The sequence below is a fragment of the Impatiens glandulifera genome, chromosome 4 (genome assembly GCF_907164915.1).
Source record: "Impatiens glandulifera chromosome 4, dImpGla2.1, whole genome shotgun sequence".
Taxonomy (NCBI): Eukaryota; Viridiplantae; Streptophyta; class Magnoliopsida; order Ericales; family Balsaminaceae; genus Impatiens; species Impatiens glandulifera.
The window spans coordinates 40,731,866-40,747,461 of NC_061865.1; the positions used below are offsets into that span (position 1 = coordinate 40,731,866).

Consider the following 15,596-nt stretch of genomic DNA (forward strand, 5'->3'; position numbering starts at 1 on the left):
ATTATATCATATTGCCAAAAGTCAAAATAAAAACTCTAATTTCCTAATCCATCATCATTATTGTAATATATTTTATGATTGTTATAATATAATTCGTAAATATATTCCGCAAATATATCTAAAATATATATATATATTATATTATAACAATTATATCATACATTATCACATATTCTTCCTTATTCAAAATCTCACTTATTCACAAGCACTCTTCTCTCTTCACTATTTCTCTCACTTATTCATAAATACTTTTTCCTCTTTTGTCTCTTCATTTCTTTATATTATTTTTTCAAAAATTAATAAACTCAAGTTACTCAATCATCTCTTTTGTGCCAGAAGTGGAGTATTCTCTTTGTTAAATGTTGTTATGAAGCTTATTTAAGCACGACTATCAGTTTGAGTTCGAGTTCTAGCTTGAAAATTTAATTTTAGTTCAAATTTTTCGAGTCGAACCGAGTTTGTCGATAAATAGTCAAGTCGAGCTCAAATTTATAAACTTGTTCGAGCCGAGCTAATAAATCCTAAGTCTAGTTGAGCTCGAGCTTGAGTTATTTACCGTCCTATTCTAGACACATATTTAGAATTGTAGGTGCATATTTTATTTCATTCACAAATCTATTTTCTTTAAAAAAAAAACTTTTTTTTTCTTTTGATTGATCCAAAATAATTTAATAAAATAAAACACGAAAATTAAATTTCTTGTAAAAAACCAAAATTGTAAAGTATAGACAGTAATTTTAATAAGCTAAATAATATAACCAATTAAAAACTAAAATAATCCACTTTTCTATCTAACAAAACTTTTTAAACATAATCTAAAATAAACCAAAAAAACAACATCAAACAAACTTAACAAAATTTAAAGTTTGACTTTTTTAACCGATTCCACATTAAAATTTGTATAACCAGAAGCGATTCTGATGCAACATATGCATCACATCACTCCATATGCCTATCTGAAAAAAAGTATGTTTTTATCAAGCTTTGAAGTCATTCATTTATACCACTAATATTTGAAAAAAATAACTAACCAACTCTATTAAATTAATTTTATTAATTTTAATATTAAAATATTATATATCTCTAATATTTCTATAAAAAAAGTTATAAAAAAAACTTTAAAAACATATAAAATAAATAGCCCCACATCTCTCCAACCTTTTCAATATGCATAACCAACCTTGCCTCAAATGACTATGAATAGTGGACCATTGTCTCTCTTTCATATAATAATGTAGCACGTTGGGTAGCCACATACCTTTGCATGTCATTAAATAAACTCTTGACTATGAGTAAATGTCTTATAAATGATTTCAACTGTTAATCATTTTTTTATTTTGCTTTTTTTTGGTCTTTCTACTCAACATGTTCTTCATTTTCTCTATCCACATGTTCATTCTATTTATCATGATTTTGAATAATGCTCCACTTAATCCAAATTTGTGTACTTTCACATAATTAAATCATATATGATAGTTAGATTTACACAACTATGAGACTAAACAAAAATTGTGCAATTCAAATTCTCATAATTAAATCATATAAAGTTAAATATATAAAATAATAAAACTATGATAGACTCATATTATCTCGATATTTGAAATTGAATAAATAAATCTTTTTCATAGAAAACTAATATGATGTCAGTTAATATTTTTGTTTTTATTTTTGTGTGGCCGAGATTTATTCTCGTGAGTGACTAAAATGATCACTCTTTAATAATAAGGTCTTAGTAGAATCAAACCTCGAAACTTTAATTTTTTAGGGTGGGTGGGTTGATTTCGGTTAATATTAATTATAACCATTACAAATTGTATTTATAAAGTTTGTTCATGTTAATTGAGCTTTATTGACATTTGTATTCTAACTCGTGGTCTCCTACACATTCTTTTTACATCAACTAATAAAAGTCAATTTGTATTCATACCTTCCAAGTTAAATAATAAGACCTAGTTTGGTAAGACACAACCAACTACTACTTGCATATTTATATAATATAATATGCTTAATTTTAAAGTGCTTGGATTGTCGGGTCAAGAATTGTGGTTAATTTTGATATGTACGAGAGAGTAATGAATACTTGGGTTGGGCCCTGGATTGACCAGCCCATAAACTTGAAATGGTTAAATTAAAAAAAAAATGTGACACAAGTCTCAAACTTGTAACCTAACAACTTCATTTCAATGTGTCTAATTGTTGGGTCAAGACGTGGTTAATTTGGATATGTACGTGAGAGTAAATTGATGCGTGAGTCGGGTTGTGGGTTGACCCGCCCATAAACTTGAAATGATTAAATTTTAAAAAATAAATTAGAAATGTGAAACACAAGTCTTGAACTTAATTTTAAAGTGTCTGGATTGTTAGGTCAAGAGTTGTGGTTAATTTGATATATAAGTTAGAATAAATAAATATTTAGGTCGGGTCAACCCTTTATGATTAAATTTAAAAAATTAAATTAAAAATGTGATACAAAGTTTCGAACTTATAAACCAACCATATAAGTTTAACATTTTAACTAACAAATACTAATAATATTTTATATTTTAAATTAAATATAAAAATTGATGAACGTACGATATTTCTGATAATATAACTTCAAAATTTTAAACAAGTAAATTAATAATATTTTAATTTTATTTATATAATTTAAATATATATATATATATTCCTAATATATTTTTCTTTTATATATATATATATATATATATGAATATAAAAACATTCCATATATATAATTATGAACTTTTATAAATAATTTTATATTTTTACCATATCTATATCAATATATATATATATAACCCGAGAAAATTATTTTTCCAAAAAAAGTTTTAATTTCGAAAAATTTTAATATTTTCGAATTTTAATATTGGTTTGCGTGTCAAGAATCTTTTAAATAAAATAATATTTTTAAAAGATTTATAAATTGAGATCTGACAATTTGAAATTAATTATAATAATTAATTTATATCAAATTTAAAATAATTTAGTTTCGTTTTGGTTCGGAATTTAGTGATACTTAGGAAAAGACTTTCACGCTACATGAACCATACCCGTTTAGAAAACGTTGTCTACTTTATAAAATCTTGGCTTTTGGAAAATTGATTGTATAACGTTATATTTTAATCAATTATTCTTCCGTTCTTAAACATACACAAGTTTATGTATATTAAAACTGCAACAAAAATATTTAAATTCTTGTACTTATAGTTGATGGTGATGATTGGAGAGGAATGTGCCTAAAGATTATTAGTTTTAAAGGTATTAGTGTTTACAAAGAAATCTCAAACGAGTCCTTATCAAAATATTTTTGTGAAAATATTTCAAAATTATTTTGAAATCATTTTCTATTTTTTGGGGATTTTTAGAAAATGGTTTAGGATCCCAAAGTTACAAAAAAATATTTTGGATTTTAAAAGTGAAATCAAACAGGCCTTAGAACCAGTGCTCTCAGTCCTAGGTGCGATTTTTATTGGTCAGGTCTAAAAGCCCTCGGTTTTGTGTCAAAATCTCCTCAATCGAGGTTTGAGATTCTCGATCGGGGTGTTATTATCTCTCGGTCGGGGTCGGAATCCCCTCAGTCAAGGTTCGGGATTCTCAATCGGGGATGTTAATACCTCTCGGTCGAGGTGTTAAAATCCTCGGTCTGGGTGCTATAGTCCTCGATTGGGATGTTGAAGTCCCTCGGTCGGGGTTTGGAAATTCTCAGTCGGGTGCAAGAATTCTCGATCCTAGTTTAGCCTTGGCAAATTTCATCAATCCTAAGTGTGAAGAACACTCGGTCTTGGGTTAGCTAAGGGTTAGTTTTCCTCGATCCTATGCGTTGAGGATTCTCGGTCGTGGGTTAGTCTTGGGCAAACTTTTATCAGTCTTGGACAAGAAGAACACGCGGTCCTAGCTAAACCTGAGTTATGTTTTCCGGTCCTTAAGAACATCAAAACTACAAGTTTTATAGTTTCGTTTGAGGGTCTGATCATTTTGAACTGAAATTTTTATTTTTTATAAAAAGAAAAATTGTTTATGATCAAACATTATCGGGATCAACATCATTAGAAACATGTTAGGAAGCTTTCCAGGTTGTTGTTCTTGAGCAACAACTCAAGAATAGAAAAATCGATTTTGAAATTTTCTAAATTCAAATTTGGGGTTTTTTTATTCAGGTTGATTGATTGAGTTTGGTTCAATATAAAGCTTGAAAATGATCATATGATCGTTTTCTAATCAAGAAATCAAACAACCAAATGTAAAAATGGATATATAAAAATTCCAATTTAAAACTAGAAGATAAAATTAGAGGGTGTTTGGAAACATACTAAGAGTTGGAGAACACTCCTAAGCTCTTAGGGAATCTTTATGAACAATTGGATTAGAGCTTTTTAAGGTTTTATCCGAAATTTCAAAAATCCAAAAATCTTGAAACTTTGATGGCGTACTTTTTTTAAAACCTTTGATTGAGAACTTAGAGAGTGGATCTCTTACTTTCAGTTTCCTCAAGGGAGGTTATTATAGCCTCCCAAGGTCGGTTTATCGATATAGTGGAAAAGAACAAGTCAAATAGCCCTTGATGGTATTTTGGTTGTTCTTTGGCTAATTGTCGGTATATGCCTTGATAATGATCCTAGATGTAAGGGAAATGATCATCGGAGTAGAGTGATCATTTCACCTTTTGAACGAAGTCAAAAGGTAGAGAAACGACAAAGTTCCATCTTTGAAAAATAAAAAATTACTGTTTTTCTTATTTATTCGTCATCGTGAGGAAGACGACGACATAGGGTGAAACGATATCATTTTGGGCATAAATTTAAATGTGAGACGCTCTGTTGGCATTTCGTCCTCGTTCCGTCTACCATCGGGTGTTTTGTCGCGTTTCGGCTAACGACACTAAGACGCGCGTTAGTTGATTTTGTACTTCGCGAGTGCGCCTTTCCTCCATTGCAGTGGTCGACGCGGATGACTCTAGTGCGTTGGATGATTTTCAGTGTTTATTTGAAGGTTCTGGCTTCTATTATGTCGTTTCTTCTTAGTTTCGACCATACATGATCACGCTCTATTTTTTAGCTTAAAGGTGTGTTTGAAATTGAATTTTCTTTTTACCCTTTTGGACTTGTTTTCAATTTTAAAAATATACAAAATACTTTTAATAAATATGACATGTATTTTGCCAATTTTTTATATTTATTTTTGGGCTAATAAATGATTTATTTAGGATAAAATGGATACAATATTCATCTTAAATTATTTATTTTAATTACCTTTAATTTTTTGAAAATTAATTTGAAATAAAATGAGTATAACGTTTTTCTCAAATTATTTTATTTATTTTTCTTGACCATTATCCTTAATTATTACAATAATTGATTCAATTAATTATTTAATTAGGTTTTAGCCTTTTTTAATTACTTTGTTTTTTTATTCAAAATAATAATTTTAAAATTTATAAATTAGTTTGGTAAATTTTAGTGTTTACAATAAATATAAATATATATATATATATATATATATATATATATATATATATATATAATGTTTCATTCTAGACTGCAAGGATTTGCGGGTATGAATTAAGTGTTTGTTTGTAATTGTTAGCTACATAAGGACGAATTTAACCTAGGGCTGAGGTGGGCCTGAAAAAACAAAATTCTCCTTAATCTTTAATTTGTTTTAAATTAAAAAAATATATAATATATATATATATAATAAAATAAAATATAACATTTCTATGTATATTAACAATATATATCTTAATTTTTTCATATATATCTTCTTTCTTAATTTTACCATATCTTAGATTTTATTCTATTAATTCTCTATTCTTTAATTTTTTCATTAAAATTCTCATATTTATTTTTTATATTCCAGAATAGGTAAAATTCCTTTCTCTTTAATTGTATTCTTTTAATTCTCTTCATAATTTTCATGTTCTTAATTGGTATCATCGTTAATTTAATTATGTATATAAAATTTATAACTGATTTTATGTATGTTTTATAATGTAGAATTTTGAGAATTTATCGTGTTAGAATTAATTAATTTTTTCTTCCACTTTTTCATCATCGTACTCTAATTTTTCGATTAAATATTTACTTAAGTTTTTTTTAATGTTTTTTCAACCTTATATTCAATTGTTCGATAAAATACCTAATCTTAAAAATTATGTATAAAAAAATAGAACATCAATACGCTGCAAAGAAAAGAAAGACATTGATATCTCCATTCTTACAAAGATGGATCGTCAAATTAGTAAAGGTTCTCCAACTATACCTACGTTCTCTACAATTCAAAATTCATCTCTTAGTAAATCTTTACACCCAAAAAAATCATCGACTCATTTAATAGTGATGATATTTGTAAACTTGCAATGAAATTTTAGATTGAAGATTTTACCGATCAAAACATTATTAACTTTGAAATATGAATTGGTATATCATAAACTTGATGTGATGCAAATTTGAAGATTTTACACTTGTTGAGTTATGTTAACAATTGACCGAGAGTGGGTGATCAAAAGTTTATGTTATTTTGACTAAATTGATTATTGTTTTAACATTGCATGTTTTTACCAGTACTACTGAGCGAACATTTTCAACAAATGAAGGAGGTGAAGACGGAACTTCGCAATAAAATGAATGATGATTTTCTTACTCAATTTATTTAAACATTATAATATTTTCAATATATATATATATATATATATAATTTATTACATTAAATCTTAGCCCACCCCAACTTTAAATTCTGGGTCCGTCCCTAGCCACATCAATTATATATAATTATGTCAATCTTAAATAATGTAATTGTTAAGTGTTCATTACGTATAATAAAAATCAAATGTTCGAATATCGCTCGGTACAAATTTGTAATAATTATAAAGAGATGTGAGTAAAGCCAGTAGAGCTATGTGTAACATGTATGTAATGATGAGATGATTGTTTCACCTAAGTGAGATGATATGATGAGATAATTGATGTGTAAAATACTCAAAATAATAGTTTGGGGGAATAATGATATTTTTTTTGACGAAATTGAGTTAGTAAGTGGGTGAGAATCACTTTAGACGTTCTCTAATTAATCTCTTAAGAGATCTCATTTCAAACCTTTTGTATCAATCTTACCCTTACTTTGTCTTCCTCTATCTACCTCAAATTTACACACATATTTAGGTAGAGACTCACATATACATATGTATTTACTCTAAATTCAATAACTAATTATATAAATAATAAATATATAGAGAAGGTATAAAATTATATTTTAATAAATTATTTAGAAATTTTAATTAGAGAATAAGGTGAAATTATTTATAAAATTTAATATATAATTATATATTATAAAATAGTGAATACAAATAATTATTAATAATTATTGATATATATATATATATAATTATTTATTAAATGAACTTTTATAAATTATTTATAAATTATTTTAAATGATCTTTTATAAATTATTTTATATTTTTATTATATATATATTGCAAGAATTTGCAGGTATACAATTGAGTGCTTATTTTTAATTGTTAATCACATAAATTATATATATAAATAAATCAACAATCTTAAGTGATATGATGGTTAAAGATTTATTACGTATAATAAATATTGAATGTTCAAATTTTGTTCGGTGCAAATTTGTAATAATAATTATAAAGAGTTGTGGTGAAATGTATATAATGATGAGAGGTTTATTTTGCCAAAATGTGATTATATGATGAGATGGTTGAGATTTAAAATACTTGAAATAATAGTTTTAGGGAATAAAAATATAATTTTTGACGGAAGTGAGTTAATAAGTAGGTGAGAATAAGATTGTTGATCGACAAAAATGAGTTAGTAAGAGTAGATACTTATATGACAATGATATTTAAATATGTGAAATACAATATTGTTGATGGATTGATCGTGAGTTGGTAAGAAAAATATTATATTGTTAGTTTATAATTCTTATAATTTTTTATATATATTTTTTATATTTTAACAATACAAATATTCAGAAATATTGCTAGTTTCACTCTAATATTTTCAAGCAGTGATTGTTGTTTATTTTATAAATTTAATCATATACAAATATTTCTTTTGCTTTAATGAAACTCAAAATTAATGAGGTTAATCTATTCAAGTATATGCATTGAATTAGGATTTTCCCATTCTATGATAACTGAAATAAAAAAAATTACTTGAAAAGTTGTACTAACTTCTTAAATAAAAATAAAATTCAATGCATCACAACTATAACTTATTCAAATAGTTTAATTTATTAAAAAAAATTGAATTTAAGAAATGTGATATCAAATTTAAATTATATAAAAAATACCTTAGATGGGTCATGATGAATTGATGATAGACTCTAATTGCATGAAGTGATGCTAGTCTCACCAAATAAAAATATTAAAATAAAAATGGTTAATGAACATTAAAATCTTGTCAAACTTTATTAAAAGAAATGGGTTATTTGTGTAAATAATCCCAATATAAAATTTTAATATATAAAAATATTATAATAATAAAATAATAATAATTTAATATTTAATTAATAATTTGGTTAATAAATCAATTATAATATAATAAAAGGATATTTTATTAAATTCAAATAACCTTTAATACAAAAACAAAAAAAAAAAAAAGTGAAAAGTAAATAGGATAAGAATGAAACTTTAAAGAAAAACCATGGGCAAGAATGAAAAAGAAAAGAAGGGTTACCAGATACGAATCCAATGGTCCAGATTACAAATTTAATTTAACAAAAAAAAAATATATTAAAATTACGAATCTAATTGACGACAGCAAGAAATAAAGTATTTATTTTAATCAATTTAATAAATTTTTTCTCTCTCTCTATATTACTTTATAACTATTATTATTTATTATTAATATTTTCATCTTTCATATTTTTCTCACTCCTTTCTTATTTTCTCTCACTATATGGACCCATCGTTAACGAATCCTCCGCCGGCCGCCGCCGCCGTCTGGAACCCACCGGAGCAGGAGAATTACATGGCTCCGGCTGCAAATCCGGCCCCTACCAACGGCCATAGCAACCCTTCTTACCCTGAGGTAAAGATTCAAAATTTATTCTTCACTTTTCCTTGTATTCGAATTTCAGATTGTATGCTTACGTATCTATATCTAGCAAAAGAATCCATCTTAGCTAATTAGTTTTCTCTCAAATAAGAAACCCTAATTTTTCTTTACTGGGTAGATGGTATTAGCTGCGATTGGGGCTTTGAAAGAGAAGGATGGGTCGAGTAGGCAAGCTATAGCGAAGTATATAGAACAGGTCTATACTGATCTACCATCGGACAACTCTGTCTTGTTGACTCGTCACTTGAAGTTGATGAAACAAGCTGGTCAGCTTATAATGGTTAAACATTCCTATATGCTTCCTGGATCTGCTTCTTTTGTTCCCCAACCAGCTCCTGTTGAAAATGGTCCTTCTATTGAGCCAAAAAGAAGGTCTGGCCGACCATCTAAGCTGAAGGTTGATTACCAGCTTGTTGTTGCTCCTACTCCTCCTGTTCAGGAATCAATTTTTGTTTCTTTAGGACTGGATGAGCCTGTTCCTCCTTCGCCTCCTGCGGTTCAGGATGAGATTGATGTATCCCAAGCACACTCTGTTTTTGGTAAGAGGGGTCGTGGTAGGCCTCCTAAACTCACACCTGTGCATATTCCTGTTCAGCAAACTGCTCCTGCTAGTGCTAGTCAGAATGGGTCTAAAAGAAAGAGAGGTCGGCCATCAAAGCTTGAGAGTGTTGTGCAGAGACTTGGAGGCAGGCCAAAGAAGGTTCCCAAGCCGACTAATGGAACTCCACGCGGAAGACCTCCAAAGTATGTAGTCTTAACTGCCGCTGGTAGTGGAAAAGAACAGGCTGGAGTCACACCGGAGAAAAGGAGGGGGAGAAGAAAGGGTAGCTCGTTGAAGAAGTCCAGAAGACTTAGTGGAAAGCCATTGGGCAGACCAAGGAAGGTAAATTCTCTTGTTTTGGTTTTATTTTCTTCAAGTATTTAATTTTTGAAGCTTCAAAGATATGGTGCATTTGACTTATACAGTGATAATTAAGTTCTTTATACATAATTCTAAACAAGTCATTATTCTTAAGAAAATACATGAAATGTGCAATCCCTTTGATCCTATTAGGAAACTAGTTACAATCTAATCTATGTTACGATCGCATCCCTTTATAAAATTGCCAATGTTAAAATTAAAGTATTTTTTAAAACATTTGATGTAGGATTATTTGCTGAATAATTATCCAAATTATTTTATATATCATGGTTAGATTATTGTGATTTTTGACTTCATCTGGAATAAAAATTTTATGGATCATGATTTAGATTAATGTGTAATTTTTTCCATACATTTGGTATACTAATTACTTTCTATATCATGATCCAAATTAATTTTAGATATTTTTTACTAGCATAACAAATGTAGATTTATTCGAATCATCATGTATATCATAAAGTGTGATAACAAAATCTTCGAATCTTTTCCAAAATATATAATCACTTGAAAACCTTCTAAATAAACCTGTCCTATGTGTGTAGAGACAACTTAGAGCTTGATTGATCTTTTTTATTTTAATAAATAAACCTGTTTTATTTGGAAAAATTTGTTTTCTTTTGCTAAACTAATTTGGAAAATTTCTTCTTTGATAACAAAATAGATTATTTCAGTTATTTGTGTTAAATATTAATAATATCTTTAGTATTTAAGGTTATAAAAAATGAGGTAAGTTTGAGCTCTCTTTAGAAGAAAAAAGACTTCCTTTGTTAATTCCAAATGTTGCATACATGCGCCACTTAACTAGATGGTCAGATAGATTATTATTAGAACCTGCTTACTAAAAGCTTCCAACGCTTAGGCCTTAAAAAATATCAGATAGATTGGATGGTCAGATAGTAAAGTAATAATCTAGCTTCTCCAAATGCAAAGCAAAATCATGCAAAAGAGTTTCCAGTCCACTTTTTCCTTTAAAAAATTCAACTCTTGGGGGCAACAAACGTCAAGCCCTTTTCTCTTTTTTTTTGACAAATATCATCCAAAGGAGTTCCAACTTGACCAAGATTTGAGCTTACCCTTGCTCGAAAAAGCCATCATGAACCACCTACCTTGTCTGTCAGATTTTTTCCTCATTTGAACAGGAATGGAAGTCTGCCTAGAAAAGTGTTCCCTTGCATTTTCCATCTTTGTTGAAGTCAATTAGACTTTTTAAAAAACTGGTATTTTTGACCAATCATGATCTCATTGGAAAATCTCTAAAAGTATTTATTTTTTCCGTTTGGTATAAGATTGTTTTATAGACAATGATCTTAGATTATAGCGTGATTTGGCTTCATTTGGGATAAAGACTATTTATACCACCTACCTTTGTCTGTCAATTTATCCTGGTTTGAACAGGAATGGAAGTCTGCATAGAAAAGTGTTTCTTTGCATTTTCCATCTTTGTTGAAGTCAATTAGACATTTTAAAAACTGGTCTTCTGGCACAATCATGATCTCATATTCTCATGGAAAAATATTTTCCATTTGGTATAAGAATGTTTCATAGATAACAATTTTAGATTATAGTGTGATATTGGCTTCACCTGGTATAAAGATTACTTATGGATAATGATAGATTTTACTTTTTAGGGTTTATTTTGTATAAAGATAATATTTTGGATAGTTGTCTAGATTATATTATATATATGATCACATTATATTTTAGACCATTGTGACTTTTGGCGAACATATCATAATTATCATGAGCAATATAATAAAATTTGATAACAAATAGGCTTGAAAACTTCCACCACTTTGACCCACATTTGCTTAATCATTGGTGCACATAAATTCTGTTCTTCCCTCAATTTCATTTTGTTGTTTCAAACATGATCTTCCCCACAACTTCCACCCACCCCCTTTTTGAGGCAAGTTTTCAAATGAACAGAAAAAAGTTCCATGATCCAGCATGTTATGGAGGTTTAAATTCTGTTAACGACCTTTTAGATCTAATGCTATAGAGTAAATGGCTTTATGGGTAACTCTAACTTTGAAAAAATGTGAGATAAATCTTAGGAGATCCACACACTGGACTAAGAAGAATCTCTTAATTATGGAAACATAAGGAATTGGACTTCTAGGATATAAAATAAGAATTCTGCAACAGGAAAGATGAACAAAGAGTGAAAAAAGAAATATAGATTCCTAAAGATAAGGCAATGGAGATTGAAGCTGAAAAATGAAAACTACCTGGAATCTGATCATGAAACTGGAACTAATCAAGGAAGAGGAAATAGGATAACAAAGTCATGCTTGAATTCTGATATTATATAGCTGAAAGTAATTCTGGAAGATTTTCATTAGGAAGAAATTTTATAAGGGTTGGTGACAATGATTCTCTAGAACTTCTAGCATTACTTCTTGTGGATTCTGTTGGTGGATATCCTGATGGATGATTTCATTATTTTCTTGAATTTGTACAACACTTGGGGGTCGAGGGCCTTTTCTTTTTCTCGATTTATCTTAAACTTTTGAGACCTTATACAATGAAATGAGAGGTAAATCCTATTCAATTTTTTTTTATAACATGTTGGATTGTAGAAGCTGTTGGTTGGAAGGGAAGGAGGTGCGGAGCAGAATCAAGTACCACCAGCACATGGCGATGATCTCGTAAAAAAACTGGAATACATTGTGAGTTCTCCAAAAACTTTCTTAATTCTTGCAGTTCAATTTCTCTTAGTGAGTCATTACAATCATCTAAAATGCGTGTTTTCCTGGTTTGCAGCAAGAAAAAATAAAACAGGTAGTTAGTGCAGTGAAGCCACACTTAAATAGCATAACTGCTGCAAATGCCCTTGGGGAACTGCAGGAGTTGGAACAACTTGCGAGTGAGAAGTTACAAGTAAATCATCCACTGCAACTTCCGGCTGATAGTCCTCCAGCCCAAATAACAATTGTGTCCCAAAAACCAGTCCTGGTTCCTCCTCCGGCTCATTTCTCTGTCCCCACCTCGGTCCCCATTGCAGCTCCAGATATGTATCCCATTTCCTATTCTACATTTCAAGCTGCATATCAAGCTCAATCCCTCCATTGAAATAAACTTGGGTAACTCACCCATCTTGATAGTTCCAAATTGTCATGCTTGTTGTAAAGTACAGAATTCGCGGTTGAAGGATCTTCAAATGGTGTGGGGCCCACTTTTGTCGCAATAATGGTGAATTTGGGGGAGGTGTTGTTACTTACATGACCTAGTTGGTTGGTTGGTTTAGTATGAGAATTTTATTATTATCAACTGTAATTTGATGTTTTATTCTGATATTTAGTTGTAGTAAGAATGGTACCTCATTTGTTTTTTTCTCTGCTTGTTGGGATTCATATAATATTTACAACTTTTAACTTTATTGATGCACTTTACAAATACTCATGTTTTTTTCTGCCAAAAGTTGTTTCTCTAATTTTATTCAAAGATTTTAATTAGAAAAAAATCAGTTCTCTGATGTGGTCATATGTTGTCTTAACCACAATGAACATTGAATTGTATGCATTTTGTTGAGTTAAATAACATTTGTTAGATTAACCAGTTAAAATTCGATCTAACCATCTTCATTAGGTTAAAACATTAAAATTTTAATTATTGATCAACATTTTATTTGTATATACAACATTATAATATGCTAGAATTATAAAAATTTAAGGGAGGAATGGTTATATATCTGAGTGGGAGATAGGTGAGACTGTTTTAATAATACACCATTCAAACATATCGATAAGAAAAAAAATAGTTTTTTCCTTTCTTTATTGTGATCTATCCCCCTTTTTCATCTTTCAAATTTTACTTTTATCTCTCTTTTAGATTTTACCTTTTTATTTTTTCCGACAATATGTTACGAATGTTAATTAAAAGATGGTCAGACCGGAACGATGAGAGCCATCTCTTTTAAATTTTACTTTTTTATCTTTTTCGACAATATGTTACGAATGTTAATTAAAAGATGGTCGCACTGGAACGATGAAGCCACATGGACACTAGAGAACGGTTGGATGAATTGTTTTAGTTTTGAGTTCTTTATTTTATATTCTTCCTTTTGTTTATGGATGCCACTGAACTTGTTTTATCTTTTCATTTTGACCCTTGTCTATTTGACCAACTTTGTAACAAAATTCTGTTAGAATAGGCAGACCTTTTAGAAAAAAATGATCTAAATATTCTAATTGTTAACTACGGAATTTGCAATTGAAGAGCAATAGCTCGGCATCTTTATTCTCATATTTTTCTTGGTATCAATCTCTTCTCTCATCTTATTCACTGATTCATCATTGAAAATCATAAATAATCTCTTTATTGTATCAATTTGGTATCAGAGCCGATGTTTCTCAAGATGGTAGACAACATGCATCAATTGGAAATCGATTCCCTGCGTATATCAATAGATATTGTTGCTGAGACTATAAACAAGATGCAGGAAATGATGAAAAGCAAGTGGGATCTATTGAAGAACATTTACATACTTTATCAAGTGATGAGGCTGTAAATTATTCGGATGATTCAACAGGTTACTCACGAGAAACTCCACTTAGAGATAGAAAATATGTTTCCACAACACGACTAACGAAAGTGGAGTTTCCAAAATTTGATAGAGTGAACGTCAAATGATGAATTATTTTGGCTAAACAAATTTTCAAGGTTGGTTGCACCACCGACGTTGCTAAGGTGGAGATCGCCCTGATCCATTTCTTTGGAAACGCTAGAACCTGGTATGTTGCATTTTTGCAGACAAATAACCAATCAGTGAGATTGACATGAATGGACCTCAAAAAGCACTCCTACAACAATTCAACATTTTGGTTAATGACACGTCTACCAGTCAACCGATGAACCTAAATCAAAATAAGTCAGTTCATGAATATAATATGAGTTGTTATTGCTCCACTAATACTATGAATTTGGGATCTGCTGGTATGCCAACAAATCAACATAATAAATCTCCAGATATTCGAGTATTGCTTATTACAAATTTCAAAATAGATTATTCTTCAAATGAGGCACCATTTAGACTATCTATTGCAGACATACCCATGGGGATGAAGACTTTAAAAAGTCCTCAGTCATTCAGTTTTACTTAAGAGAAATCATCCCATGTGAATGATATTAGGATTGTGTATGTCCCCACAATCTCTTTCAACGTATAATTATTGTGATGGATCATCAATAACAACACAATCTAGTTTTATTGAATCCTTCACTAAAGAGTTGGGGGATTTCTCAAAAAATGTAGTGAAGTGTGCATGTCAAAGCTCATCATGTTGTTTTCCAAAACATTAGAAAATATTAGGAAGGAGGATTTGATTTAGACCTGACTTACATCACAAATAGTATAATTGCAATGGGTTTCTCACATATAGAGGAGTTTTGGTCCAATACTCTTAAGAATGGGGTGATAATTTGTGTTTTTCCTAGAAAGTCTGGACTTGCTGGTGCTGGAGAAATGACTGCTCAGTTAAATCCAGAATGTTTTAATTATTCAGTTGGTCAAAATTTCATTGGTTTTGTGAACAAGGTTGATAGTGAATGAATTTGATTAAGGGTATATCACAATGTGAATGCCCGTCTTCATATTCTAG

The 15,596-nt window shown here is 29.4% G+C and overlaps 1 protein-coding gene across 1 annotated transcript; it reads left to right on the plus strand.

The window, feature by feature from the left end:
• The first annotated feature begins 8,877 nt into the window (after positions 1–8,877).
• On the plus strand, positions 8,878–13,404 carry LOC124936567 (uncharacterized protein KIAA1522-like). Its single transcript, XM_047477075.1, has 4 exons — positions 8,878–9,047; positions 9,193–9,957; positions 12,576–12,665; positions 12,760–13,404. The coding sequence occupies exons 1-4, from the start codon at positions 8,916–8,918 to the stop codon at positions 13,066–13,068; spliced, it is 1,296 nt and encodes a 431-aa protein (XP_047333031.1). The 5' UTR covers positions 8,878–8,915; the 3' UTR covers positions 13,069–13,404.
• Positions 13,405–15,596: the final 2,192 nt, after the last annotated feature.